This window comes from Patella vulgata, chromosome 1 (assembly GCF_932274485.2).
Source record: "Patella vulgata chromosome 1, xgPatVulg1.2, whole genome shotgun sequence".
Taxonomy (NCBI): Eukaryota; Metazoa; Mollusca; class Gastropoda; family Patellidae; genus Patella; species Patella vulgata.
This window is the reverse complement of record NC_065879.2, coordinates 61295824-61311570: the sequence shown is the minus strand read 5'-3', so window position 1 is coordinate 61311570 and position 15747 is coordinate 61295824. Positions and strand designations below refer to the sequence as shown.

The window sequence follows — 15747 nt, the reverse complement described above, 5'->3', positions numbered from 1 at the left end:
TGTTTTACAGTATTAACCTCATCACTCCATAGATCTTTGGTCAACGCCCCACAGCATTGCGCATTCGAGTGATCATATAAACAATTTTACTATTCTATTTTAATATTATTTCATCACATCATACTTGTTTCCTTTTGAGATCTTTGGGTTATAAACTTACATTTCAAGTTTCATCAAAATCGGAAGAAGATTGTGACATCTAGAGGGTCCACAACCTTGAAATACCTTATTTTTACACTATTTGAGTACTACTACAAGGGGCGACCGTTTTGTCTGTCAGTTTTGGTCCGATTTCTACGAAATGTAAGTAAAGTAAGTTGGTGTAACGGTGATGTATTCAAACGTTTTCTTAAATCGGATAACAATTATGACCTACCTCTATACGGTCCACAAGCTAAAAGTGCGATTTGTCGTACAATCAGGGGCCATAATTCAGGAAGTTACGTTCGGATATGTGTGATTATCAAAAGGAACCAAGATGTTTGGGTTATAAACTTACATTTCAAGTTTCGGAAAAAAATTGTGACCTCTATGGGGACCACAAGCTAAAAACATGATTTTTCGTACAATCAGGGGCCATAATCCATCGAATGGAACCGAGATCTTAGGGAGATAAACCTATATTTTAAGTTTCATTGAAATCGGATAAAAATTGTGACGTGTAGAGTGTCCACGAACGGACGGACGGACACACAAACAGGAGTGACGGCATAATACGTAAACATGAAAATGTGGGCGTATAATAATTGGGACTTGTAGAATGTCCATAAACAATTGTGAAAAGCCGGACGGACTGCGGCGACGACAATATACGTCCACATGAAATGTGGGCGTATAAAAATGGGCGTGGCTCTTCCCCTGGGGGTTGGGCATTCACAACAAACAATAGGGATCTCCCTTATAAATAAGTATGCAAAGTTTCAAGGTGATACATTAAGAAATGCGGTCTGTAGATGACAAACAACTACAAGAAATGGGCGTGGCTCTGCCACCGGGGGTCGGGCATGCACCAAAAGCAAAATTGATCATCCTTAGGGTATAAGGAATTCATATGAAAATTTTTCAAGATGATCGATTAAGAATTGTGGCCTGTAGGCGACACACAGACACAAAAAGAAAATGGGTGTGGCTCTGCCCCTGGGGACTGGGTATGTACACCAAACAATAGGGATGTTCCTTGGGGTAAAAAGAATAAGAATGCTATGTTAAGAAATGCGGCCTGTAGACGACAAACAAACAAATACAAGAAATGGGCGTGGCTCTGCCCCTGGGGGTCGGGCATGCACCAAAAACAATAACGATCATCCGTAGGGTATAAGGAATAAGTATGCAAAGTTTCAAGATGATCACTTAAGAATTGTGGCCTGTAGGCGACACACAGACACAGATAGGAGTGGCGGCAATATACGTCCACATTCATAATGTGGAGGTATAAAAATTGTAGTTTTTATACACTAACTATGGTTAAATAACTCATTTATGGGATTCCACTGTTCAGTTGTATGGGTGATGTGGTAATCGAGATTATCAATTACCACTAAAACATAAGCCTAACCCAAGCAGTACAGAACTTCAAATACATAGGACTAGAATACAGGGCCCTGTTTCACGTAATTTTAGGCCTAACGCGACCGACTAACTAAAACCACCCCCGACTTAAATTATTTTATTGCACTTTTCCACGATCTTTTTATTTTATTTTGTGTGTCAACCTGAAATATATCACGAGAGTTATTTCCCTTAACTATGGCTATGGTTTGATTCATTATTGAAACTGGTTGATCAAGACGAAAGCGTCATAGGTGTCACTTCTCAACAAAATGGTTGCAGACGAATACACGTCCATTCCCACGAAATGATTCTGCCTCTATGTCTGTGGTGCGTAGTTTTAAACATGATGACGATATTTTCAATATCCGTTTTCGAGAAAAATGAAGGCACAACCCGCGCTATCGTTAAAAACGAATTGAAATAGTTTCACATTTCAAGTTCGTGGCAAATCGTGTGCGAGTCGGGCATCACGAAAAATCCCGATGTCATTGATTTGTTTGCCAATTGAATAAAGAAGATGAATGTTTCCACCCGGAAAATTATTAAGCTGTCAAATTAGCTCTTAAGTTTAATAAAAACTTTCAGTTCGTTACTTTTTACGTCAGACCCCAAATTCATTAAACAAAATTATTGAATCTGTAGTATACAGCTAATCAGATTTCTGTATTGATTTCTCTGGCTTTAAAAAAAAAATCTGAAAAAAAAAACGACCTACCGACCCTTCTCCTCGATTGTGGGTCGGGTTTGGTGAAACAAAGATATTTTTAAGGTCAGCCTTAACTAAAGATAAAATCTAAATTTTAGTAGATACTTCAATTTTGATTGGCTAAGCACTAAAATCAATCTAATATTATCCAATCAAATTATTAAAATTTGGATTTTATCTTAGTTACAATTTCGTGAAACAGGACCCAGGTTTATAACATTCTTCCACTCAGGGTTGGAGCCTTTTACTACTTTTAACCAATTTCAAATTTTCCAAATATGGGTTTAGGAAATGATTGATCTTGGACATCAATCTGCTCTCTTGTGTTCTCTGGGTTGATTGAAGAGAAATTGTTTGCCACCATATTATGTATGAAACTGTACTTACATTGTTTGTGACGACTGGATTTCATTTTCTACTGGTTTATTGCTGGTAGCCTGATCACCCATTTCAACATGACTACTAATAACATCCTCCTATAAAAAAACAAAATAATACAAATAATACAATTTTTGAATTAAGCTGAATGTAAAATCCAAATTAAGATATCAATCCTTGAAATTTACAAGAATCTAGTTCTAGGAATTTCTTGCCCGAAAACCACCTCACTCCAATTAAGAGCTTAAAGGAGCTAAGTCGCTAATATTTGGGACCTAGAAATTGACACAAATTGGTCGCAACACATACAATAATGTAATATGAATGTATATAAATTGATTTACATTCAAACGTTTCTGTTTTTACTGTAATTTTTAATCAGTTAGGTTTGCCAGTATTCTCAATTGAATTTCAATCTCTAGCATCTGGTTATTCCAGTCTACGCCGATATTATTTATTGGGCTTGCTCTCCAGATAAGAATATAGCGTCCTGTTTGACATGACTTGTGGAATATGCCTAGCCTCGTTTTTCGAGTCCCTTATTACAAATAGCGCTGAAACGCATTATGGTACACGATTCGTGTACCAATTGTAAAATGTTTATTTTGTCTTTAATATTGGATATCAGAAGGCCATCTTTTCCCAGTAAGATCCAAATATCAATGTTGATTTAAACCGACAAATAAATCGTGTTTTCAATGTCGAAGATTTTGGATGATATTGAGTTAGAGACTTAGCTACTTTAAATAATAGTTTTGTTTTGAAATCATCATGATCAGTTGTTTATTTCATTTCATTTCTATAGGCTTCCTCGTCTCATGACCTTAAACACTGTGTATAAATTAAAGTCAATCAGATATGAACTTTAGCCTTTAGACAGATGGGGATGACAACAATATACAACCACAATTCAATGCAGGGGTATAAAAATTGTTTAAAAAATATGGGCTTTATTGTGTTCACAAGGTTAATTTAGCCTAAGCAGAAAATGCTCATGATTAGACTTACTTAAAGGAGCTAAATCGCTAGTATTTAGGATCTAGAAATTGACACAAATGGGTAGCACGCATATAATAATGCAATTTCAAATCAGTTATCTTCGGCGAAATACGCCGGAAGTTTCAATCGAATGGCAATCTCTGGTTATCCCAGTTTACACTGATAGTATTTATTGTGCATGCTCTCCAGATAAGAATATGGCGTCACAATTTGACAGGACTAGTGGAATATGTCTAGATTCATTCTTCGAGTCCCTTGCTACAAATGGTGCTGAAACGCATGCATTTTACACGAATGGTAAAATGTTTATTTTGTCTTAAATATACTCTTATATTGAAATGCAAATACCTATATGCAGGTTGTGATATGATAAATAGTCATGGACACTTGACATGCTTTGAGAGAATGTTCACAGATGAAGAACTTATCGCCCCAACAGAACCACTAGGCTGCACCTCCGACACGCAATAGCGCCATACACGTGGGAGGGGTTCATTGTCAAATTTGACACTTCAAGGAAGGGTTGATGAAAACTACCACGTGCAGGTTTATCTATCCATGTTTGCTTTCCTATCGGTTCTTGCATAAGATTTACTGTTTAGCATATCTTTGGTTAAGCGTGTTACGTTTAATTTGATCAGGAGATGTGTTCGTAGACGTCAACGTCAAACGACAACACTGCAAGAATTGGCCGTGGCACTGGAAGAGGAGTGGGTCAGATTGCCCCAAATCGTGACGACAAATTGCTGAATGTCTGAGGATTGGTGGAGCAATTACTCATTATTAAGACAAAAATCAAAAACGTTGATTTTCACTTTTGAAGGTGTATCTCTTTGCGAGAGAAATGGGGCCATCAGATAAGTCGCCCATATGAACTGTTTATGTTCGTGTGTAGGCAATTGGCCTGAACATTATTAACATACACTGGTTACCTCTAATAAAAACAGCAGTGCATTTCCGCAGTTTTGTATTGTTTCTGAATATCCCCTACTTTTTTTGAAGAGTAAATTAGATATTAGAAGCCCATCTTTTCCCGGTAAGATCACAAAATCAATGTTGATTTAAATTGACAATTAATTTGTGTTTTCAATGTCGAAGACTCTGGATGATAGAGTTAAGAGACTTAGCTGTCAAGATTTTAATGTAGTGAACCAATATTTTTAAACTAAATTTCATCACTCTCACTCAATTAGAATCAAAAGTTATTGTTCTCCAAATCACTACTTAGGCTAAACATAAAATACTGATACACTATACACCGAGTTTAATCACTCTCACCCAAATTAGAATCAGTGTTGTCGTGTTCCAAAGTCTCCACTAATCAAACTGTAACGAAACTATACCCCAAGTTTCATCACTCTCACTCAATTAGACCCAGTAATTATGTCCACAGTATCGACCAATCAAATTGCTTATTTCTGCTTAGCCTAAACAGAAAATGCTTATCTTCAAACAACATCAAGACATTTACATAATAAAGACCTACACCTAGTTTAGAAGCAGAGATTAATAATTGTGTCCCAAATAGTGGACGGACACAAATCCATTTTACAATGTAATAGTTTTAAGAATATATTTATCTTTCTTTACTTCAAATTATATCAAGCTCAGAATTATGGCGGGGTATCGGGTTCAAAATGCAATCTAGAGTAAAAAGCAGAAAGTCAACAGTAAAAAGTAGAAAATCTAAAGTAAACGGGAAAATTCTTATCTAAAAGGGTATTTTTATTTTGAAAACCTATAAATTTATGTACTTAGTCTGCAGAAACATCAAGCTTTTCAACTTTCATTCTACTATCAACTTTTGACTTTCGACTTTCCGCTTTCTACTGTCAACTTTTAACTCTCGACTTTCTACTTCAGATTTTCTACTCACGATTTTCTAACGCAGATTTTCTCCAATACTATGGTGGCTGATAGTGGCCATGTAATTTTTCGCCATTTTCATAACCCGTCAACACGACATAACAACAGTATTAGTGAGAGCATACGTCAAAGTAGACTTGGATATTAGAGACTTTTGGCAAGCGTAAATTCCTGGTCCACATCGCGTATCCGTATAGATTTTGTGTGTGACGTCATCAATGTGTGTGTATTTCTCATACGTGATACGGTACACGGATGCGGCAGCACGTATCGAACAGCTTTCATACTTTTATACGCTAAATGTTGTTGCATAGCGTTTTTATGAATCTATGTGTATCCTAGAACACGAAGGTGTATATTTGAGGTGATTTTAACCATGATAAAGACGGAAATTTAATCATTATTTTTGATAAGTTTTTCTCGGTATTTTCATATTTTTCCTGTTTGTCTGCATGCTGAATGATCTACGTGCTAAATTTAGGGAGGTGGGACCATGCAAATCTGTAACTGATGTGATTCTACCGTAAAGGGGTATAAACTTTCTGAAATGAGTGAAACCAAAAATTGCTGTCAAGTCTAGGCATTTGTGGCTAGGCACTTGACTAGCACTGATGGTGATTTTGGTAGATAACCGTCGTCATGTTGTAAGAGAACTAAGCTAAGCTCAACTACTCATACGTACGCGGCACGAACGTCTGTCAAAACTCTAAAACTATACTGGCGCAACGTATCACGTATACAATCTGCATACGCGATACGGATGTGAAAGATTCCGCTTGCCAAAAGTCTATAATATCCAAGTCTACTTTGACGTATGCTCTCACTAATACTGTCGTTATGTCGTGTTGACGGGTTATGAAAATCGCGAAAAATTACATGGCCACTATCAGCCACCATAGTATTGGTGAAAATCTGCGTTAGAAAATCGTGAGTAGAAAATCTGAAGTGGAAAGTCGAGAGTTAAAAGTTGACAGTAGAAAGTAGAAAGCAGAAAGTCGAAAGTCAAAAGTTGATAGTAGAAAGTAGAAATTATGTCCATGAAAGTTGAAAAGCTTGATGTTTCTGCAGACTAAGTACATAAATTTATAGGTTTTCACCATAAAAATACCCTTTTAGATAAGAATTTTCCCGTTTACTTTAGATTTTCTACTTTTTACTGTTGACTTTCTGCTTTTTACTCTAGATTGCATTTTGAACCCGATACCCCGCCATACAGAATATTTCTCTTGAAAAGTGCAAAAACTTACCGAAAATTTAACAGAACAAGTTTCTAGGGTACAGGTGAAACAAACAACAGTTAATGAAAAAAACACTCGGACACAATTTCGAATGAACATTTCATCTCATTTCATTGAAAACAGTTTACGGTAAGTTTAAGATCCTGTGTATATGTCAATTGTTTGCCTTTGACGAAGTCACTAATGGACAGGAAACCCTAACAAAGTTAAATCTCTGAAACGATTCAGTATTCAGGAGAACTGCACACAAAAACACAGACAAAAGAAATGATACATGACTACAACAAGAACAGTACAATTAGATATTCACATTCTTTGTTCAGTATTTCCAAATTTATATAATATTCACATCAAAATATTGGAAACCCCCTGCTCAAGTTTTTAAGACGAATGATGACGTTAGAACAACATATTGGAGCAATGATATTCAGCTGTTGTCACAAGCTTTATGTCTGCAGTAAAGATAAAAATTCAACTATTAATGTATACAATTCTAAATGACATCAACGCACATGGTACGCTACTTAACTAGGGATGATAAGCTTTCAATACATCAAAACAATAAAATGATATTAATGTCCATATTAAAATTCATCTTGTTTTATCTCTGACAATAATACCATGAATGCCAATTTAAGGGAAACTTAAAACAGAAGCCTGAAGCTTTTTAATTTCTTTGTAAATGATCCATGAACTTAATAAGTTGAAACTAATTAATAAAATTTAAGTTACAGGTATGCTTACTCTTTCTACAATGTGAAACCCCTGATACCAATTCTAATTAATTATTCATTTATTTGGAAACATTTAACAAAACTAATACCAGCGGTTGTCAGGCAAGATACACCCACATTTTGCAAGATATGGACAGAGAACAAGCTAAAAAAGGCATTTTGTCTGGCAGTTTTGTTCTGATTTTCATGAAATTTAAACTCAACCAACAATACAGTGTAACGGTGATATATTTGAACATTTTTTTTAAATCAGATAAAAAGGAACCAAGATCTTTGGGTTATAAACATGCATTTCAGGTTTCATCAAAAATCGGGTGAAAATTGTTACCTCTAGAGAGTTCATCACAACCTTGATATACCATATTTTTACACTACATGTATTAGCATACGAGGGACGGCCATTTTGTCTGCCAGTTTTGGTCCAATTATCAAGAAATCCAAACTCAACCATCATTAGAGTATAACAGTGATATATTCATATGGTTTTTTAAATTGGATAAAAATTGTTACCTCTAGAGGGACCACGAGCTTAAAACATGATTTTTCATACAATCAAGGGCAATAATTCAGGAAGTTACGATCCGAAATGCCCGAATATCGAAAGGAACCAAGATCTTTGTGATATAAGCGTAAATTTAAGGTTGAATCAAAATCGGAAAAAAATTGTGGCCTCTAGAAGGTCTACAACATGGGTTCCATGTAGGCCATATATGCCAGTTGGGACCGAGGGCTTTTGAAAATGACCGAAACTGGATCAGACCCGTAGGTCATTTTGCATGCTGGAAAAGTAACATATTTTGTTCTAAATGATAAAAATCCCCAGGCACGACGAAACTCTGTGCATTTCGTGTTGTAAACTGTCAGGTATAGTAAAATTAACAGTGTTCAGTAGTCCAAGAATGGAAACCACTGACAATTAATTATCCTTGTGTATATTGCTCTATACACTTGAATCAATGGAGAATCAACATCAAACAGATTAAGAGCTTAACATTTAATCAATTTAATTATCCGTATTTCGTTTCATAATTAGGCCTAGTACTGTGTCATCATTCTTAAAATCGAGTTGTTGTTACAGCATATTTGCCGACTTTCATCGCTCGTGCAGCCATATTTACAGTAAAAGCTTTATTTTGATAAGCTTTACTTTGATATCTTCACTTGTAACTGGAGTTAATCATGCGAATGAATCCAATCTCCCTTCTTCAACATCGGCCCACAACGAAGGGAGTTCCACTCCGAAAACCAAAGTCTATCATAAAATCTCAACTAAATGGTCATAAACATTCCCGTGGTTAAGATATGATATTCCCACACAAAACATGTGTTGTCAGCTTGGTTTTTAATTCTTTTTTTCTGTTATTTAACAATCGATAGACGTTACTTTGCTTAACACAACAAAGTTTTACGCTCGCCATCATTTTGAAATATGTCCAAATATCTTTACATGTTATCTAGTAAAAATACTAGCACGATATTGTTTGAGCTCTCCAAATATCAATATGACTTTGAATTATTTAAATGCGTTAATCATTCGGAACTACTTTTTCCCCCGTGTATGGAGAAAGAGTCAACAGTCTACATGTAACTCGTCACGTACGCAGTACCCACTGGTTAATTAAAAGATTGTTTTGCAAGAAACACAAGATGACTAGTCATCACCATCCCGCACCCTTGAACTTGTTTGGAAGGCATAAGGAAAAACAACTTCTTGGAATATCAGTGGGACTAGTCAGAAGATTCATACTCTGATCATAGTAGCTCGGCAAGGCAAAGTCGCTACTCTCTGTAAGGATTGCACAACAACCATTGCCTACCTCAATCAGCTGCTGTATGTTAAACATTAAGCTTATACATCAGAAAATAAAATACTTTAATGTTTGTATAAAGTTTTAAAAAGATTTCTCTGAACAGATAATGAAATATGCTCTACAAATGAAATCGGGACAGAAGGAACGTCATCAAAAAATAAAATAATAGGTTGATGAATGTAAAAGTGTTATAAAGGTATCTTGAACAGTTTCTGGGATATGCTCTTGAATAATAATTATATACAAAAAAATAATTCAAATGTGTAGTAAAAATCATTCAACAGATAATTTTTTTCCATGGCAACGCAAAAATTATTAAATCCGACAAATTTCTAATTAGCAAAAGTCACAACTACTGTAATAGGATGATGTGTGTTCAAAGTTTCAACTAGTAAGAATATATATATTCTGAGCACAACAGTTCAGCATGTTGGGGTTGCACCTTCAGTTGGGTCCAGCGTCTAAGTCTTTAGACAAATCTCATTTGTTTCCATGAAAACACAAAAAAATATAAATCCCAGAAATTCCTAAATAGCAAAAGGCACAACTACTGTAATAGGTTGATGTGAGTGCAAAGTTTCAGAAAGATATCTTGAACGGTTTATGAGATATGCTCCGGAAACAAAATTGTACACCAAAAACTAAGTCAAATTTGTTTCCATGGAAACACAAAAAATATAAATCCCAGAAATGCCTAAATAGCAAAAGGCACAACTACTGTAATAGGTTGATATGTGTGCAAAGTTTCAGAAAGATATCTTGAACGGTTTATGAGATATGCTCCGGAAACGAAATCGGACGGACGGACGGACCGAGTTTCAATATCCCTCCCTAACTTCGTTTGGTGCAGGATAATAACGCCAAGAATAGTTTCGTGACTGGTTCCCATAATTTTAGAAAGTCGGCTCTTGTAGAGCACGATGCCTTCAGTGACCATAAAACGTCACTTGAACACGGAGATCGACTATTTAAAGATGTTATACCACAAATGTTCCATCAGAGTTCTGACGAGTATATAGTTTGGAACACAGTAACTCTCCTTCTATTCGAGGTAGAAGTACAAACTAGGTGTAGACGTTCATTTGGTGAATGCCTTGATGGAGTTCGATGATAAACATTGTCTGCTTATGGTAAGCAGAGACAAGCAATCTGATCGGTTGATGCTTTAGGGCCAATAACTTTGGTTTTAAAGGTTCAATACCACTCTTGTTGTAACTGAATAATATGTCCCAATCTTTATTCTGGTCAACAAATTGTACTATTTTACAATATTCCAATTAATTGGTGATACAAATTTCATCTTAACACACCTAATTTAAAAAATTGGAAAAATTCAACTAAATGATTTGAAAAGCCTACCGTAAATCTTTTCAAATGTGACTTGGATTTAAAAATATGGCCTAGAAAAACTTGGTCTCATAAATTCACAGCTTGGGTGGCGATTTCCCCCCTTCAGCCACCGGACTATTTGGGAAATACACTTATATTTCAAGTTTCGTTAAAATCGGATAAAAATTGTGACATGTAGAGTGTCCACAAACAAAATATGAACGGATAAAAATGTTGTATTTTAGTAACCATTAGTAAGCTGAAGTTGCTTTCCGACTTACAATTCAATCAACCCATTTTACATGAAAATTCGCACCCAGATGCTTGAATTTTTAAACATAGATATCGTCACAAATGAATTATAAATTACAGATACATATATATAATTCAGCTGACACCCGTTGCAGCTATTTAAACAGGCATTTATACAAATGTTGATAGCAATCAAATAGTTGGTATGCAATCGATGCCCAAAGCTCTTAAAGGAAACAGAACTTTATATACAGAATGATGAGAGGAATGGAGTTTGGTCATTTCAAGACTAACATGTGGTTATTATTTTATTAAAAATTGGTCAAATGTGGAAGAATCTACTGTTCATAGTATTCCAGTTGTCAAGCATTCTTTTACTTGCACGATCTAGTGTGTACTTTATGCACCTTGGTCATCTGTTCCATTCAAGTAACTACCCAGACAAGTGGCTTAAAAAAAACAGCGGCTGCCAGGCAGGATACACCCACATTTTTCAAAAGATTGATAGATAACAAGCTAAACAAAAAGCAATTTTTCATAACATCAAAGGCCATAATTCAGGAAGGTATGATTAGATATGTGCGAATACCGACAGGAACCAAGATCTTTGGGTTATAAACATACATTTCAAGTTAAAATCGAAAAAAAAATTTTTGACCTCTAGATTGTCCACAAGCTAAAAACATGCCAATACGGAAAGGAACCAAGCTCTTTGGGATAAACCTATATTTTAAGTTTTCGTCAAAATCGAATAAAACTTGTGACCTGTAGAGTGTTCACAAACAAATTCCCCATCTTCATTAGCCCAGTCGGAGCAGAACAGTAGGACGTTAAACCCCATTCAATTTCATTTTATCTACAAACAAATTCTGGACGGATGGACAGGTGCAACAGCAATATACGTCCACATAAAAATGTGGGCGTATAAAAACACTGACACAACAAAAGGTGGGATCCAAGTTCATCACCCTACATTCCGTCAACCAGATGCAATACTCATGAAATCTCACTATAGACAGTGATGTGTATTTAGACCGGTTTACAGAAAGTAAAGCACTTTCTCCTTCACTTTACTAGTGAGAATCAGTGAGTGTTGCAACCGGTTGACACAATCTAGGGTAGTTGACTTTGATGCGACCCATCATTGTGTCGGCATGTCTCTCATATTTGTATATTATATCAACTGACAGAGAATCGCTTACGAACATGAACGTAATTTACTTATTTTTTAGTCACAGCTTAAAGGAGCTAAATCGCTAATATTTGGGACCTAGAAATTGACCCAAATGGGTCGCAACGCATATAATAATGTAATCTGATTGTATATAAACTGATTTACACTCAATTGTTTCCCGTTTTGACTCTGATTTCAAATCAGTTATGTCCAGCGAAATATGGCATCGGCATGAGTCTCAACCAAGTGCCAATTTCTAGCGTCTGGTTATTCCAGTCTATTGCGCATGCGCTCCAGATAAGATATACGGTCACCGTTTGACATAAGTTGTTGAATATGTCTAGCCTCGTTCTTTCTGGTCACTTGTTGCAAGTGACGCTGAAACGCACTATGGTACACGATTCGTGTACCAATGGTAAAATGTTTATTTTGTCTTAAATATTGGATAGCAGAAGCCTACCTTTTCCCGGTAAGATTACAACATCAATGTTGATTTGAATTGACAAATAATTTGTGTTTTCAATGTGTAAGATTTTGGATGATACTGAGTTAGAGACTTAGCTACTTTAATGTTAAATTTGGAAGAGACTTTCCATGTTACACAGGTTCGTATGGTTTGGTGAACAATCTGAATAAGAAAATATTAAATGCTGAATATGTTAAAAGTTTAACTACCTGGTATTAATTCATATTTTATCATTAAAATTTAGAAACTATAAAAATTAGAAATTAACATCTAATAAAGCGTAAATATTCTACAAGCTCTACATAAATAAAATATTGTTAATGTTCAATTCTTTTTTGGTACATTATATGCTGAATTTGTAATTTAAAATAAATGATCATAATTTTACGGACAATCAGGGGACTTTCTACCATTAACTGATGACTTTTTCTTCAGACTTTTTTACTCACGAGATTTTAACGCAGATTTTCTCAAACAAAATTTCTTTTACCAACTGGTATACATTGTATTATGGAAAATAACTATCTAATTCTCCCAGGCATGCAATCCAGGGATGCTGTTTCAAAATTTTGACCTTCAGAATTTTTAGTTGGGGTTAAATTTAGGTTATCAGAAGTCGTCCGCTTCAGGAAATAGGATAAACACGATTCCATTTCATGTTTTGTAGCATATCGCATTCTGAATAATAATTATCATTACCACAAAAAATATGTGCACCTGCCTATTGTCCATATTTAATTCACGTTCATGTCAGTAATATTCCTTAATAATTATGTGTCTTTGTTTATACGATAGAAAATGATAACATATTTTCAATAATGGTATTTTAAAATTACATTGATACATGCAGCTTAATGCCTTATATGGTAGGTGATGATTTCCATGCGAGATCATGGGAAAGGACGACTTTCACAGTGGGTTTCAAAACTGAGTCAAAACAGAATTAGTTTGTTGTAGAAAATACGTTTTTTTTTAATAACTTATTTTCTACAACGAACTAATTCGAAAAATGTATCCATTCGAAGATTCTCTATTAAAACAGGGAATGGATACATTTTCCATATACCTGTGTGTAATATTTTGTTGCCTAGTGAATGGAAAATGATTCAAATAATGTGTGATAGGATGTCAGCAGGCTACTTATTTGATGTGTTATGAATAACTATCAATTCCATTTCGGTAAACTTTTCTAAGTTTGGAAATGCCTTAAACATAGCTCACAACCCATTATTCACGCTACTTAAATTTTAGTAAACCTGTGCATGAGACTTACATTTTACGCATCACTGGCCGTAAAGACTTTTGGTCTTGTACATACAGTACATACAAAAGTTTCTCCCGGTTTCTTGCGACTGGTCTGCGAGCTACCAAACCCCACGACCCGTGCGTGTCAAAGCACGTACGGCAGTGAGCTAGGCTTTAGATACAAAAACAGTTGAATACAGCATTCTCCAAATTTATTCCAGGTCATAGTGGGTCTCTCCTATAGATTAAAAGGCCTGTACATGTAATTAGTAAAACATACTTGTAGAGATAAATCCATGATATACATAATAGTAGCAATGCCAAAGAGTTTTGAAATACACAAAATGTCTCTAAAATGACTATTTCACTGCAAGTGTCAACTATTTTGATTTAATAATCTGTAAGAACTTTGAAAAAAATATTGAAAACAAGCCAACAGTGAGGGTGATGTCCCCCGCCGAAATCCCAAGTACAGCAACATATCACAGCCCTTCGTTTAATCTGGGGTCTAAGTCTTCCTAAAACTCTGTACAGTGATTTAAGGTATTAAAAACGGTGAAAGTACTGTTCGTCTCCAAACAGTATTGATTACATTGTATCTGTGTTGATAGCCTTGTTTGTCACGCAATTAGTTTTTCTGAAATATTCTGCTATACACTGGTTAATTGGGCATAATAAAATCGGGAGTCATGACGTAACGTTATGTAAACATATATTTTGGTCCAATTTGGAGCTTTGTTAAAAGCGTAATGATATTGTCACGCAGTTGAGGGGTGGCCATTTTGTCCAGCAGTTTTGGTCCAATTTTCATGAAATTCGAATTCAACTTTCATTGATATGTAGCAGTGATATATTTTAACATTTTTTACAATTGAAATTGAATACAGATTGTGACATCTAGCGGGTCCACAAGCTAACCAGCAGCTGCCAGACAGGATATGCCCACATTTTGCAAGAGATGGATAGAGAACAAGCGAAAAACAAACACGTTTTTTTGTACAATCAGGTGCAATAATCCAGAAAGTTATGGTCTGAAATGCGCAAATGTCAAAAGGGATTGAGATCTTTGTGATATAAAGATATGTTTTAAGTTTCATCAAAATCGGATAAAAATTGTGACCTCTAGAGGGTCCACAACCTTTGTATTACACATGTACATATTTTTACACAATTTTGCATACAAAGAGCGGCCATTATGTTGGGCAGTTTCATTTCAATTTTCCCAAAATTCGAATTCAACCTTCATTATGGTGGAATGGTGATCTATTTATACGGTTTTTAAAATCGGAAAAAAAATTGTGACCTCTAGAAAATCCGCAAGCTAAAAATACGATTTTTTGAACAATCAGGGGCCGTAATCCAGGAAGTTACGTTCGGATATGCGCAATTATCAAAAGGAACCAAGATCTTAGTGTGATACCGGTGATACTGTATATTCACAGGGTTTCTTTTTAAATCAAATAAAAATTGTGACCTCTAAATATGGAACAAGATAACCAGCGGCTGCCAGACAGGATACGCCCACATTTTGAGAGATGGATAGAGAACAAGCTAACAAGAAAGTGATTTTTCCTACAATCAAGGGCCATAATTCAGGAAATTACAATTCGATATGCGCATATATCGAAAGGAACTGAGATCTTTGTGTTATAAACTTACATTTCAAGTTTCAACAAAATCGGATAAAAATTGTGACCTCTATAGGGTCCACAACCTTGATATACCATATTTTTACGCTATTTGAGAACGAACGGCGGCCATTTTGTCTGTCAATTTTGGGGCGATTTTCACAAAATTCAAACTCAACTGTCCTTAGGGTGGAACGGTAATATAATAATTATAATACGTTTTTTTAAATCGGATAAAAATTATGACCTCTATAGGGTCCACAACCTTGATATACCATATTTTTAGGCTATTTGAGAATGAACGGCGGCCAATTTGTCTGTCAATTTTGGGCCGATTTTCATGAAATTCAAACTCAGTCGTCAATAGGGT

General features: G+C 35.4%; 1 protein-coding gene across 2 annotated transcripts in view; it reads right to left on the bottom strand.

Moving 5' to 3' along the window:
- LOC126831118 (SUN domain-containing ossification factor) overlaps positions 1 to 15747 on the bottom strand; it is an 83268-nt gene that overhangs the window by 62086 nt on the left and 5435 nt on the right. For both annotated transcript variants that reach the window (XM_050561756.2, XM_050561762.2), the window contains exon 2: positions 2645 to 2733. In XM_050561756.2, the coding sequence (XP_050417713.1) occupies positions 2645 to 2706 (62 nt within the window). In that variant the 5' untranslated portion in view covers positions 2707 to 2733. The remainder of the gene's footprint in view (positions 1 to 2644; positions 2734 to 15747) is intronic.